This window comes from Struthio camelus, chromosome 4 (genome assembly GCF_040807025.1).
Source record: "Struthio camelus isolate bStrCam1 chromosome 4, bStrCam1.hap1, whole genome shotgun sequence".
Taxonomy (NCBI): domain Eukaryota; kingdom Metazoa; phylum Chordata; class Aves; order Struthioniformes; family Struthionidae; genus Struthio; species Struthio camelus.
Window position 1 is genome coordinate 84,053,771 of NC_090945.1, and position 15,404 is coordinate 84,069,174.

The 15,404-nt window shown below is 50.6% G+C and overlaps 1 protein-coding gene across 16 annotated transcripts in view; it reads left to right on the forward strand.

The window, feature by feature from the left end:
- Positions 1–15,404, forward strand: part of PTPRA (protein tyrosine phosphatase receptor type A) — a 130,054-nt gene that overhangs the window by 100,447 nt on the left and 14,203 nt on the right. For all 16 annotated transcript variants that reach the window (XM_068943770.1, XM_068943779.1, XM_068943769.1 and 13 more), the window contains 8 exons: positions 658–736; positions 1,177–1,539; positions 4,881–4,898; positions 8,660–8,744; positions 10,400–10,473; positions 12,037–12,173; positions 13,759–13,849; positions 14,645–14,721. In XM_068943770.1, the coding sequence (XP_068799871.1) occupies positions 658–736; positions 1,177–1,539; positions 4,881–4,898; positions 8,660–8,744; positions 10,400–10,473; positions 12,037–12,173; positions 13,759–13,849; positions 14,645–14,721 (924 nt within the window). The remainder of the gene's footprint in view (positions 1–657; positions 737–1,176; positions 1,540–4,880; positions 4,899–8,659; positions 8,745–10,399; positions 10,474–12,036; positions 12,174–13,758; positions 13,850–14,644; positions 14,722–15,404) is intronic.

The window sequence follows — 15,404 nt, forward strand, 5'->3', positions numbered from 1 at the left end:
CTAGGCACAGAGCTAACAGGTCATAAATGTTGCTTTTGTCAGGCTACCAGAAATCCAGAAGAAGCTGTAAAGACGTCGTAATCCACCCCGACCAAATTCTAAAGTGAATAAAGAGGATGCAGTGTGCTGCAGATAGGCAGCAGCTCTGTAAATCCTGCTGCCGTGCCGCTGGAGATGGTGAGGAGGAGCAGGAGAGCTAGTCCACTTGCTCCCTCTCCTCCTTCTGGCCTCACAGTTCTTGGGCATTTGGGGTGAAGGTCCTTTGCCGTCCTCTTCCCACACATTGCATTTAGGTTTTCTCAAAGAAGACTTATTTGCACCCGCGTTCTTAATTGCCCCTAAAACCAAGTACTTAACCTTCAGCGCCGCATTCCCGAGCTTGCTCCTCTATGCGGATTTCTGTTCTCACCCAAAATTCGCTCGCTCCCTGCTTCAGCTCTGTTCGCCTTGGCTAGTCCATTGTCGTCTCCTGCTGGGGATGTGTGAACGCGTGCATAAATCTTTCCGGTCTGAATACGAACAGTGACCCCTGCTGCACATGTAAGTCCTTCCTTCCAGTGGCGTGCACACAAGATGCGCAGCAGGGTCCTTGGTTTGGAGGAGTCTGGGGTCCATTGCATCACGTGGTCAGTAACTGTTCTTTGCTCTCTTCCCCAGGTCAACATGGATTTGTGGGTCTTTCTCCTTTTGCTTGGAAGTGGCCTGATAAGCGTAGGTGCTAACAATGTTACGACAGGTAAAATACGCTCCTTGTCTCCTCTCTTTGTCTCTAAACCGTCTTTCGGCTCAAGGGAGTAAGCGCTCACCTGCTTGATGGCTGGATGGCTTGGCCCTTCAGCCCTGGAGTTCACTGTACAGGTGGCTGAGAGAGCATGGCAGGCTGGAGGTGCTCCTAAGTGGGACTTGCAGATTTTTCCTGTAGCAAATATTGATCCTCTCTTGCAGTGACTGTAACCTTTCTCGATCTCATAGATGTATTTAAGCTATCTTCTTTGATAGGAGTCACCTCACCGTATGGTGTAATGCATTCTCTGCCTTGGACTTGGGGTTGTTTGGTTGTTTTTCTGCTGCTTTTCATCCGTGTGCTCACAGTAACGCGCATCTCCAGCAGCTAAATCCTTCGGTGCCACAGAAGGGCGTCTCACGGAGGTCCCCTTGCGATTTCCTTGTTTGCAGAGCCGCCCACGACTGTGCTCACTTCCCCCAGGAGTCCCATCAAAGCAACGACAACAGGCGTGGAGAGCAGGACGCCGACTAGCGCACCGAGCCTCAACGGCAGCTCCCCAGCGACTGTTTCCACCGTGGGGCCGGAGCTGCCTACAACGGCAGCGACCAGGCCTTCCCCTACCACCACCGTGGTCGGTCTCAACACCTCCACCCTCGGGGCAACCCTGCCCGCGCCTCCGGCCACCTCTGCTCTCCCCAGCGCGACACCGTCTGTCCCCAACGCCGCTCTGCCAGGCACAGAAGAGGAGTCGACAGAGAGGAATTTCAGTGTGACGGTGACAACTCAAGAGACCTCTTCCGCTTCCCACAATGGTGGGTGGTTTTTTTCACTTCTTCCTCTCCAGATTTCCTTACCTCTTGTTTCTTTTCCCTTCTCTTGTTTCCTGAGAATAAAAGGAAAAAAGACTCTTTAGGGCAAATTCCAAGATGATCTAAAATAGTATAACTCACTGAAGGGACTAGATCAAAACAGATTTATCCTACTGAAGGTCTGGGCTTTTTAGTTTAAACAGGAAAACAACAGCACAACGGCCCCCTGGAAGCAGTAGTTTGGCGCCAACGTGCTAGGGTACGAGAAGTCCTAGGATCTCGTTCCACTTTCATCACAGAGGGATTTCAGCTCTTTCTGTGGTTTTCTGAGTGTAAAATAGGGCTAGGGCTGCACAGCTCCCAGGTGCTGGCCAAAAAGTTGAGCCTTAATGGGTCTGTCAAAGCAGTGGTAATAAATCTCCCTGGGATTGTGCTCAGCTGCAGAACTTTGATTTTCCACAGTGTTGCTACACAGGCCTTTTATTTGTATTTTGGTAGCAACCGTGGGCTACAGCCACGCTTTTTGACGCTCATACACAAAAAGGTCCCTATCCCAAGAGACCTGAAACCTTGGTTAGAGGGGGCCAGCGAGGGGTGGGATCTGGCCCCTGGGGAGTGCTGATGAGCTATCTAATTGTCCAAAATTAGCCAAGCAGAGGATGAAGGATGAGGCTGCAGTTCTGTGTCCCATGTGGCAGGGTTTATTCGGGAAGGTGAATGCAGCCAGCGTGGTGCAGGGCGAAGTCCAAAGCCGAGCCTGCAGCTCCTGCAGCATCACTGAGAATTTTACGGTGCCCTTGTGGTTTTGGGAACAGAGCATGGGTGCATCCGGTCTGACTTTCCGTGGCACTAGCTCATGCTGAACTAATGCGTGGATGTGCAAATGCTGCATTTGCCAGCACGTCCTATAATGCTTACGTTGTCAGTCTTTTCCCCTTTCCTTGGCCTGATTTAATCTTTCAAAGACCTGGCCAAAGCAGAATCCTCTGTGTTATCATCCTGCTATCACTTCTGCCTTGGCACTTTATGGAAACGTCCCCCACGAATGTAGAGTTTGGCTGTTCAGTGTAGGTTAGGAGCATAGATCAGGCATAAAGAGGCTGAGCTGATTGGAAATCTTAGCTGATCAGTGACTCTTCAGCCCTACTTTGCCCCTTGCTGCATCATTTGGGACCCAGCTTCAATGCTGCCTGCCTCTTGAGCTGGAAACGTTGCATACCAGCACCCGCTGGAGCCTGGAGTGAAAGCCGTGAGGGCGCAGGGTTTAGTGAAGAACCAGGGTTGTTAACTTGGTGGTGAGACAGGACGGATCAAAAAATCAGGTAATATGGAAGAGTTAATGCAGGGAGAAGTCAAGAGTCTAACTAATCCCTTACGGATTAGCTTCTGAAGAGAAAATGGGTGTTGGGTACCTAAATCCCTCTTAAAATCTGTGGCGTCTGGGTGCCCTCCTCCTTTAGGCGTCTTTGGAAACTGCCGCCGGGGAAAGCAGCAGGGAAGCTGTCTTTCCTATTGGTATGGGAAGGGATGTGGCTGGAGGGAGTTCAGAGCCCGCCTTTTTTAGCATCCTGCCAACACAGAAATCATCCAGCTTACTTGCAAACACAGTTCCTCAGAGCTTTTATGCAGAACAAAGGAATCCGAACTAATCCTAAGTACAGTGCAAGTTTAGCTGAGAATGACCCTTTAATGGGACAAATGAAGGCAAAAACCTAAGTAAGTGCTGCTAAGATTTGGATTTTGCAATATGATGTCTACTATCAAGGGGCCGAATTTATATTTTTCATGTCTTGGCTGTGATTTTTATGACTCGGGTTACTGTTTATTCTTAACTCCAGTGGTGCCCACTGTGGCAAGTCGGGCATTGCTGATGCTTCTCACTTCATACCAGGCCTCAGGACAGACGACTGACCTGATCCTTCCTTCCTTTGAGCTAAATTACCAAGGAGCAAAAATTAGCACTGGGGCCACCCTTTTGATTTAATCTCCATGGGAGAGGCGGATATCAGTCATTGAGCAGTTAAGCGGTCTCCTATATGAGATGGCTCAAAGGAGGCGTAGCTCAAGGGAAGGAATGGGGCAGGAGATCCTCGGTGAATTATGGTGTCTACAGGCAGTTCCTGCTTCTCTCCGCTTAAAGACCTTGTCCACCACCCCACGCCACGGTCCTGCACATGCAAAACGAGGGCATGGCGGGCCCGTGCCTGTGGCATCAGGTGGGGAGAGCCACAGTCCGCTCCCGGCTCTGCCGCCGACCTGCTCTGGAGCCTTGAGACTGGCCCTTCAGCCCCCCGCGCCCCCGTTTCCCGCGCGTATGGAGGCGTTGGGAGGGATGCTCTGCCCTGCCGTGCCGCGGGGCAGACCCGGTGAACAAGGTATTCCTTCCAAACTCAAATGTCAAGAAGCGGAAATGAGGCGACACCGCCTCGTAGCGAAGCTGCCTTAAACTCTGCGGCCAAAACTATTACAAGTGGTTAGAACAGCACGGGTGGCCGGAAGGGAGAAGGCTTCGTTCACAGGTTTGCTCTGTTTTCCCCAAGATGAAACAGCCAAAAAGGCAGGTAGAGGCTTCTCTTGGACACTCGTAGTCCCTGCCCTCCTGCCCAACTGCTTTTAATTGCACTCTTGGCTCAATCACTCTTTAATGCACACCTATTATCTCTTAATATTAAACTGCTAATGAATTACACCAGTGGCTTGCTTATGATAGGCTTAAATGGATTATGTCATTAAGAGCAGTGTGTTTATAGATGTTTATGGCTCGGCTTCAGTGCCCTCTTTGGCTGTAGAGGCTTGTTTTCCTTAAGAATTTCTTAAGGTAATTTCTTAAGGTACGTTTATTTTTTGCGTATGCCGTTAACCGAGTTCCTTAACAGTGTATCGTAACCTTTATTTTTAAAATTGGCCTTTTTTACAGCAGCCCTCAAAGGTCTCTGCCCGGCTTTTCCCTTAGGGAACGAATCTGCTTGCGCGTTGCCAATTCCACACGCTCAGGCACGACGTGTGAATTTGAAGGTAAATCTTCAAATTTGAGGAGGGAAAAGGAGAAAATACGTGTTTCTTGTTTTCCCCACTGGCTCGCAAACCAAAAGGCAAAATAAGTTGTTTTCAGGCTTTTCTTCATAAGCAGGAAAGCTGGAAATGTCCTTTTGCTCCTTTTTTCTCTACTAATAAGTGAACGCTGAAGGTCATTTTAATCTCATGCTGTAGTAGCTCTCATTTGACAAGGAAGACTTGCAAGAAGATTACTGGATTTGTTACTGCCTCAATCTGTGATCTTTCCTTACTTATTCAAATGTGTATTTCTTTGTTGCTAAGAGAGTTTCTTTTTATTTTTTATGCAGGTAACTCTGACAGAAGAGGTAAGAATCTTATATTTCACTGCTCTTTATTTAGACATTTTCAGAAATATTCTGCTATGAGGTAGCTCCCCTTGATGACACAACTCAAAAATTACTATTACGAAACGTATCAAGCCCTTTAGAAGAGCTGTTGACATACTGATCTCCGAATAAGTGCTAGGCTTTTGTGTTGAAAAATAAATAAATTCAGCCCCAACCGGTACCTGTCCTACTGGATATGAGAAGCTGCTGCTCAACGCTTCAAAAATATCAGCATTAGCTTTCCTTAAAGTTGGAGGCACAATTTGCAAGAAGCTGTTCAAGAAATTTCCTTCTATTTTGGCTGATGAATTGGCCTTACTGATATCGCCTGGCTCTGTTTGATCGGGAGAGTTGTTCTGCGGATGATGTGAGTAATTATTATTCTCCTCAATTCAGTTGGCAAGCTGTCATAAAAATCCATTTCTGTAATAGTTTTTACCCTCGTTTTTTCCATCTCCGATTGGATGACTTCGTTCAGGGAATTGAGATCGCTAAAAGCATATTGGCAATTACACGTTGCTTTAGCCGTACAGGAATTAATGAGACCAGAGGTATAGCTAGAAACAAGCTCTCTGGGTGCATTTCATCATTATTCCGATCAGTATTTCAGCTTCATAAACTACATGATGATCCAGTTAGACGCGCTTTGGTGTGCTTAACTCGTGCTCTCCTGCTGGTGTGGATGGTATAAATGCAAAGACCAAAGCGCTGCAATATTTGTTATCAATGTGTCTGAGACTGGACATTGGCGTAGTGGAAACAAAAGGGACACAGGCGCGAGAATTCATTTTTGAAAATGCTTAAACGCTTGCAGAAATGCTCTGCATCATCCCCGCAGGTCTGGCACAGCTTGTAGGTTATTTAGTGCTCTCTCTGGCGCTGTTAATCCGTTGTCCCGAGAGCACAGCAACAACAAAAATGGCAAAAATCTGACTTTCTAACGCTGGTGCTGTTAATATTTTCCATATCCTGTGGCTTAGAGGATTATTCTGGGGGATCGGTCAGAAATCCTGGTTCTCTGGTACCGAGAAGCAGCGCTAGGAGCAAAACTGGGATGTTGTGATTTTTTCTTGCCCCTTGGTGTAGGGTTGGTTCGCGGGTAGGTTTTTCTGACATACGCACGTCTTTTTTTTTTAAATCATCCCCCCTTACCAATATAACGCTCACTGAGAAAACAGACGTAAGGTATAGCAATAGCAAGCTGAGATCGCTTGTATGGCTTTTCCATAGAAAGGTGAAACTCTGCTAGATTAAGGGGGCTTTACCACTAAGCCCTTTTAAGTTAACCAGACCTGGAAACCTGCAGCAGATTAAGACCAGATTCGTTGACTTCTGCAGGACTGATCAGTGCGGGATGAGCTCTGCTATGAACTGAATGTCTTTGAGCTTGTGCTGGAGTTTTCTTTCTTTAAGGAGTATTTGGAGCAAAAACTAAAGCCGCTTCACGAAGTCATGAGCCCTTGGCACGAATGGCTCCTGACATCGGGAAAGGGAATCACGAAACGATTTTGAATCTCTGGTGTTGGGAAGAGGAGAGATAGGTAGTTTGCCTGCCAAGGAAGTTACATGAATAACCTCATTAATGATATTCCAGAATTAAAAGCCCTGCTGACGAATTGCTGGTTGAGGGTTATTGTGAAGGAGAGAAGCAGACAAGCGCTTTTCCTCCAAGTTAATGAAAACCTTCTGCATCTTATTTCTCACCTTCATGCTGTCGAGGGGGTTGGCCCACAGCCGTCAGTAATACAGGCGCTTTGGCAGAGCCATTGCAAGTGATAGGAGACGTTGCGGGGGAGTGCGTGCGGTGCGGTTTGCGCATACGTGTGCGGGTACCTGTCTCTCTTACACCACAAACAGAGCTGCTGGTGCTTTGGGCAGAGACCTGCAAACCAGTGGCGGACTTTGCCGCAAGACGAGCTTTGCCTCAGATACTCTTTCCGCAACGCCGTTCGATGCACAGATTTTCAAACCAGAACCACAGTTACATCCCCCGGTCCGACCCCTCGTGTAACATGTGGCTGTTGCCGAAATTTCAGGCAGGACTGAGTTTTTGATGCAAAGGCTTAGATCTGGATTAACTCTTCGGCCGTAACCGTGGAGGAGGTAGGACTAGCTCAGCAGTGGTTCCTTTAGGCTGGTGCTAGACGCACGGGGGCTTACAGAGAGCGGCTGGAGGGGAGTCCCTCTCCTGCTCCTTCCTCCCAGCCCCGAGGACTGCGGCCTCGGTACTGTCAATAAATCTTTGCACTTGCCGCCCTGTTTACTAGGATGAGTTTTTCTTTGCCAACCCTGCTTATTTTTATAGCTCGAGCAATAGGACGGAGAACGTGGACATGCCAAATCGTAGCTTCGAAACCGCATCAAAATAACCAGACCCAGGTTTTTAGTGCAGAAAGCACTTAAATCTTTTTTCTCGGTACTAGCATTCAGTTATCCAGCTGCCAATTTAATGAGTAAAAGCTTAGGGAGAAACCCATCCCTGGGCAAACACGGATTCCTGCCGAAGCCCGAGGAGTCATTCCAGGTGAACGTGGCCCCTTTTGCTCTCCGGGAGGTCTCTGACACCGGGCACGTCCCCCTTTTTAGAAAAAGAGCCAAAATAAACTGGCATTCCAGTGTCTGATCTTGTTATCTTCAATAGCTTCATTTTTTCGTGTTTAAAATGAGGGTCAAACTTCTTCTTTTGGCCAACTTTGGAACCCAAGCCGGGACTCGTCGGGACGGGGGCTCTTGCAGCACCTTGCAATGCTTCCATCTCCTGCGGCGTGGTTCGAAGTCTTTGCTTTTCCTGGAGCTGATTTTAACCAAATTCCTGCCCTTCCTCTTTCCCCCCTGCTTCCTTTTTCACCCCTGGTTTTTGTACGCAGGATACTGCCCTAGCCTTAATTCCCAAACCTGTGCCCAGCCACGCGGGCGCATTTGCAGGGCTCACCACGTCTGTTGGAGAAGGAGGAACCTGCTGGGGGCCCGCGAGTTTGCTCCCACCCGGGCTTTGCCCGGCGAGCCGGTCAGCAAAGGGGGATTAAGAGCTGTGGCGGAAAACCTCTAACTCACGCTGGCTCTGCCCCGTGGCCACGCGCGCAGCTCCTGCTCTGATAGGCGTCGAGCAGCACTTTGGAGCAAGCAGGCTCCTTCGGTTCCTGCTTGGAAACACTGTTTTAGCCATGTTTCCTAGTGGGTAGAGCAATGAGTGAAAACTCACGTTATCTCTTTGTACTTATCCCGTGCCGTCACCTTTCTGCAAGACCAAACGATGTCCCCTCTCTCAGCTCCTCTCTCCGCAAATGCGGATAACCCTATTTTTGCATTCGAATGCCCAAACGTGAGGTGCGTGGCAGAAAAGGTAAGGGCTTGGCTCGGAAACCCCACGTTTACTCTGCCGCGCTGCTCTTGCCTTTGGAAAGGATCGCGGTGGGTAGCGCTAAAGCTCCAAGTGAGGGTGAAGAAGAGGGATTGCGTGCAAGTAAACCATCCTGCCCTCGGCTGCTGGGCGACATACAGACTCAAGGGCATGATGGATGAAAAAAAGATATAAAGACTTGCAGGACTAGGCAAGTTTTGGGTTTTGATTCTGTTTGCAAAGCTAGGTCGTTAAAATCGTTACAACAAGTGATATCTCTCGTGCAGGATTGAATTTTACTCTTTCAAAGTGAGAAATTGTAAAGCTGTTTGCTCTGTTGCCGGATGGCACCGGCTGGTTTGAGACAGTTGTTAACCGCCCCTTTCTTTTCCTTTTGCAGATGAGACTCCGATTATAGCTGTAATGGTGGCCCTGTCCTCCCTTCTAGTCATAGTATTTATTATTATTGTGCTGTACATGTTAAGGTAAGACATGCTTTTAGCGCTGACTTCCCTTATTTGACAGAAATTAATTACTGCGCAAACAGGAATAAGCAAACGGCCGCTTTCGATCGTGAATCTTTTGTTCTGTTTCCTAAGCTAAGCAAGACCGATGCAGGCAGCCTTTTAAAAAGGAACCTAGGAGGATAATGAAAATGCCGTTTTGGTAATTTAATCAATGGAGCTTATTCCTTCGCTAAAACGCTGCTGCTGGCCAGCCTGTGTCGGAGGCGGCTGCGGGAAGAAGTCTCCCTGCTCTGCTGGGGGCTTGGAGACCTTCCCTGCAAGGCGCTATGTTGCTGCAGCTTTTTAGTAAGATTAGGCGGTGCTGTCGCTGGATCTGTGATGTACTTTTTTAGGTCCGTTTTTAAAGAAACCAAACATCCGGGCTGCTCCAAACTACATCCTCAATTCCAAACTACATCCTCAATTCCCAGCTCCCGAGCGTGAATCTGCTCAGCTACAAAAGAGCGTTTATTCACCTGCAGTAAACATTTCAATTTGCTAACTGTTCTGGTGATTAAATCATGATAATAATAGTAAAAAAAAGGCAATTTCCTTAGTGGTGGAAAAATTCCCTTCGTTTCTTGGCTCAGGGCCTGGCTTCGCAGCAGTGAAGTCGCTGAGATTTTTTGCCTCGAGAGTGCTGCGGTGGCAGCGGCGGCGTTTGAGTCCTCCCCGCCGGGAGGGTTTTTACTCTCCCTGCCCCGACGATTCAGCAACAGGCTTAACTTGAGGCGACGGGCGCGTATAGCAGACGCTTCGGGTTAAAAGCCCACGGAGAAACGCTTCGCTGAACAAGGACGGATTAAACGCGCGTTTTGGGCGCTTTGCTGAATGAGGCTATGCAGCAGAAGCTCCCGGGGGCGCCTGCTGTAAAAACCCTCCCGTCCCTCCTCGTTGCCTGCAGCCTTCGGACTCTCGGTTGGTTAAAAGTTGCGCTCTGGGGTTTTATAGCTCCCGTTAGTGCCGTTTGCTCGTTAGCCTTAACAACTCCTGGATGCAACAGCGGATTCGTGCATTCTTGAGAAAGGGAAACACCATTCGAAGTCGCCTGGACTTGGCCTCCAACGGGCACCACCTGCTTTCTGCAGGAGCAAATTTGTCTTCCTTTTACAGTTTCCAAAACCCTTGCGGTTACACTCAGATCAAATACACGGAAACGGCAAGAAGCAACACATGCTGAGACGGTGGCACGCAATTAGTGCCAAATTCGGACATCTTTCTGCAACATGAAATAGATATTCCTCACCGCAGAACTACCTGCTGCGCCCTGTTGGGATGCCGGTCCTGGGTCTGGGTCGCACCTTTGCAGCCGGGAAAACGGGGAGGAAAATCCTGCCTGCCTGCCTGCCCCGGCGGCATTGAATTTGCAGCTGATAGTCTCCTTTCGCTCGCACTTTGTGCAACTTGGAAAATAGGTTTGAAGACAGGAAAAAATCAGGGTCCGGGGCGGGCGAAAGCTTGGCTGCTCCACAGATGCTGCCAAGGATGTGTGGAAGTTAAAAAAAAGTCAGGAAGTAAATGGAGAAAAAGCACGCTATAGAGCATAGACCTGAGTGGGCACTTGTCATCCAGGAGCTGCCCTGGCTGAATCGATAGGTAACTCCTAACTTTCTGCACTTTCTTTTCTTCGATAGGTTCAAGAAACACAAGCAAGCAGGGAGCCACTCTAACTCCTTCCGCTTGTCCAACGGCCGGACGGATGACGCAGGTGAGGCCTGTGCTTTATACGTTGGTGCCGCTCGGGGAGCAAAAGCACTGTGAGTCTCGGGAATGAATAAGCTGGATTCCAAGGTGTGCAGAACAGGTCAATGAAGACGTTCTTCAAAGGGCAGCGAACGCTTTAGTCGCGGGGCGTTTTTTTTTTTCCTTTTTGAAAACGGTCGCTCTCAAAAAGAGCAGGTAGTCAGCCAAAGGCAGCTACTTACATAATCAGCAGTTCTCCTAAAACAGATTGCAAAAATTACAAAAGTGCCATAAAAGCCTCAAAATGTCGAAACCAGGATATTTTTTTCCCCTCTGGGGAATCTCACAGGACAGAGCAGGGCTCCCCGCAGTGATCTGCCAACCACGCCGTGGCTTCCCCGTTTCCAATGCGGTAGTGGCACGTGTGCAGCCTTTCGGGCACGCGGCCAAAGTAAGAGCTGGTTGCATATTTTATGTGACCTTATGAGAACACGGGACATCTCGAAGAGGAACGGGAAAACACTTGTCAAGTACTGGTTTGCAGGGGTGGTTTGCTGGGAGTCTGTAAAAGGGAGACCGAAGCTTGTATGCTGTCTGGTTATGTTCTTAAAAGGTATATAAAGGGGTTCTTGAACCCCTTTGAGAATAATATAAATGGTGGGAATAACGTAAGTGGTGGGAATAATGTAAATATTATGCCAGAAAACAGCACTGTAGAGGTTCAGGAGTGCCAGTGAGTTGGCACTGCAGCAGTTTGAGCCCAGTGAAATGAAGCCCCTCGGGACCCCCAGGTCAGCACAAATGATTTCGCTCTCCTGCACGACATTTTTGCCAAAGAAATATTTTTTCATCTACATTTTTATTTGTTTCTTGCTCTGGGCTTCCTCCTTTTTTACATCGTTTTGGCAAGCGGTTATAAAAAGAAAGTGCTCTTCCCAGCTTGCATTCACGTGGCGGAATGTTTTCCCTCAAGTGGTTAGTATTAAAATGTATGATCACTTCCAAAAACTAGCTACTGAGAATTCCTCTGGAGTTTTCACAATACCTGTTTGACTCCGATGAACAGGAACTTGAGAGAACCCATCTTGGCAAATAGTTAAATACCCTTCTAACCCTTCAAATTAAGGTGACAGCTGAATAAAACTCGAGCATCTTGCGAATATCTTCATGCTCACTGTAGACACCAACCAACCAAGCAGGGAAGACAAAGCAGGGAATTCGTTGTATTTTCTTTATGAAAACCTTTTCAGACCTCTTAGATACACACAACGACACGCAAATCCATATGGTAAAGACACCCAAAAATGACAAATCCAATGAGGAGGTCTTAGGCGAGCCTGCTGTAACGTGCATGACTACGTTAGGACATTGGGCTCCTGCTCCTGTCCCCGTCGCTGCCGTGTTTTGTGGCTTTGAGGCAGCGCGCAATCGGTCAGCGCTCGACCTTCTACGAGGCGTTGGAAGACCTTCGTATGACCAAACCGTCCCCAAATCTTCGTGCGGGAGGGAAAAATGGAGGAGCGGGGATAGCTAGGGCGCGCAGGGGCCCCGTGCCCGCCTTCGCTCATGCCCGCGTCTCCCCTTGCAGAGCCGCAAAGCATGCCGCTGCTCGCCCGGTCGCCCAGCACCAACCGCAAATACCCGCCTCTACCCGTCGAGAAGCTGGAGGAGGAGATCAACCGGCGCATGGCGGACGACAACAAACTCTTCCGGGAAGAGTTCAACGTGAGTGCTTTGGCTTGATCCCCTCTCCTCCGAGCGCCGGCCCAAGGGCTCGATTCGCGGCAGGCGATAGGAACGGGACGTTTGGTTTAGGGCGGTGTTTTGCTGCGGCCGAGCCGGTCCGGGATGTCGCTTGTCTTTCGGAGCGGCGCGGAAACCTTCTCCGTTATTCTGCAAAGCGCCGGGGCTTTGTTGCAATCGCGGCATTAGTTATTCTTCAGCCGCCGAGGAATTTCGTCGTTTAGGGGGACGAAGAGCTTGACAGAGACGGGATTCAAATGCTCCGTCGTCCTTTGCTTGAATCCTGCCTCCCGGCCGGGCTGCCATCAGGGTAGGGCTCATGACACGCGGTGGAAAAAGGCTGCTCTGGCTGCGCGGAGGCAAAGCAGCCAGGACACGACCGAGCGGCCTGCGCGGGGATTTTTACGGGCCCGTCACAAGACGTGCGGCGAGGCGTTTGCCTCCCTAGCTGGGCGAGTGGGGACGCTTGCGCTGTTTGCCCGCGCGGTCCTGTCTGCCCCTCGCCTGCTTGCCCTTTGCAGAGCTGTCCTTCCTCTTCAGGCATCTTCAGGCCTGTTGTCCTCCTACCGCTTGTGTTAAAACCGATCTTGGTTTTATTTACTTGGGCCTGCCCCTCCCCTCCCCTGAGGGGCCCTTCTCTTCCCTTTGCGGCAGCGTGACATGATAACCAACTTGGGGAAGTCACATGAATGCGACGGGTGACTGAACCGATAAGACGAGGTGCTGAGCGGCTCTCTGGCTGGCGCCAGGCAGCGTGCTGAAGTAAATGCCGAAGTAAACGTAAAGCAATATGGTGTAGTTGTTTGAAACCCACAAACAGCCAAACCAAGAGCTCTGGCAGGGAGATATAAATGACCCCACTTATCTCAATGAGCTGTTAACCCTGAAACTGAAGGATGGCGATTTATAAGACAACGGTTAGGCCTTCAGCGCTGATCATTTTTGGCAGTAATGCAGCGCTGATCCCACAGTAGCAGATCGTCTCTTCTGAAGCGTGCAAAGGCTCCTCCTGCTCTTGCCAAGCTGCAGCCTCTCGTGACGTTGAGCCTGAGGCAGTTGCATCTTGGCAAGGCGAGAGTATGCGACGCTGTGAAAAGCGCCGGGGCGGGGGACAAAGTTAAACAACCAGGCTGAGCACCCCAGCGCGCTCCGCCAGAGCTGCTGAGCTGCCTGGCTTCCCCGTTTGGCCCAATTCGTTAAAGAAGATCTACTCTCGTTTTGAACGTCTGCGCTGCCAAGGTTGCGTCTGCAGACGCCCGGAAGGCGTCGGAGGTTTTGCTGCCACCTTGCGTCCGTGGGTCCTGGCGGTCCGTATATCATGTCCGGAGGGGATTTGCGCTCCGTGCTAGGGCTCAGACTTCAATGTCACCTAGAGCTCAGCGGGACAAGAGGCGGCGCGGCCGAGCGGGGCGGGCGACGCACCTCGCGCCGCAGCCCGGGCGCTCCCCTACCGCTCGTCTCCTCCGCGCGGGAGCACCCGTCAGCTCGTTTTTACCGCGGTAGCGCGACCGGCCCCGGGAAGGGGGAATCGGATGGCAAATCTCCTTTTTTTTTCCTGCCGTTTCAGGCTCTCCCAGCGTGTCCCATCCAGGCCACGTGCGAAGCGGCTTCCAAGGAGGAGAACAAAGAGAAGAACCGCTACGTGAACATCTTGCCCTGTAGGTCGCCGCGCGTCGGGCCGCTCGGCGCGGCCGGGGCGAGGGGGAGCGCGGGGCGCTGCTGCCTTCCCGCCCCGCGGGGCGAGGAGGGACCCGGGGACAAAAGCCCGGGAGACCCCCTCGAGTGGTGACTGAGTAGCAGGAAATCAGGATTAAAGCAACGGCGGTGTGGTTTTGCACGCCGGCCGGGGACCCGCGTGTGCTCTAGCTTCGAATACGTGCTAGAAAGTGCTCCCTGCAGCCCGGCGAGACGGCTCCGAGCTCCTCGCGTCGCTGCCCACGGCCCCAGGGGCACTTTTGGCTTCTCAGCCGCTAGGTACGAGCACGGGCAAAGCCGGCTGCTCCGTTTAAAGCGTAGGAAAGGGGAGTCTAGGGAAGGCGAGGGCAAACGGCGCTCGGCTGCGAGCCGGAGCCGGGCTCTGCTGCGGCTACGCGGAGGCGAGCGCACGGAAAATTGAGCCGAGCAAAAATGCCCAAGCCGGCAGCTCTTGCTGAGCCGCGTACGGCTCCTCCGCAGGATATTTGCGGAGCTGGGGGCTCGGAGGCTTCGCACTGCCGACTCGGAGTTCCTCAAATGTAGGCGCTCTGCGGCTGAAAAGCTTCGCTGTGTGAGGTTTAGCGCTTCGCTGGACTTAAGCCCGGAAGAGTTTGGGGGCATAAAGTCCTTTACGGGTGCGGCGAAGCCGATCTTTGGGGATCTACCAAGCCTGGGAACCCAAAACAGTATGTGGCTCTCTTGGTATGCCGCGTTTCACGGGTTTTGTTTTTTAATGCCTAATTTTCCTTTTCCTCCAGACGATCATTCCAGGGTTCATCTGACGCCCGTGGAGGGGGTTCCCGATTCTGACTACATTAACGCCTCCTTCATTAACGTAAGCTCTCGGGTGCTTTGATGGGCAAATCCCCAGCTGGTGGGCCTCGTGCCACCGTGGCTGGTTTCACCAGAAGCCTGGCTCGCTCTGCGTGTGTGGCTTTTACGGGGTGTGACTTTTGTCTGGAAAAGGATCGTACAGAAACAACTTTCTTTGTTAATGTCTCCCTAGCTTCTCTGGAGGAGTAGACTATGCTTTTTTCTTATCTGGTAGCATTTATATAGCTGCGGTGGAGCTCACTGTTTCCCGCTCTGCTTCCTGACCCCCAATGAACGTGGCCCGGCGATTCGAGTAAGAGGCTGAGAGCCAGGGCTAATAAATTCTGTTTGTAGCTCTGCCATTGCTCAGCTGCTTTGCCACGGTCACATCTCTTCACACCTCCCTTTTTTCCCACTTCTAAAATAACGAAAATGCACTTAGGCTCCTTGCGGTGTTGCAAAGCCAAGCCTGCAGGTTTAGAAGGGATTTGGTAGCCCGTCCTGGATGAGTAGAAGACTTCTGATTAATGACTGATTAATGGTGTGGCTGATTAATCGTTGGAAGTTCCCAACTTCCACAGATGGGGTATGAAGGGCGTGAAAAAGAAATCAAGCAACCTAGCTAAAACGTCCTTAGGAGCAGAGCAACCTTGGCCGCCTCTGCTCTTAGCAGTCAGCAGGAGTTTTGCCACTTACGAATGCAGT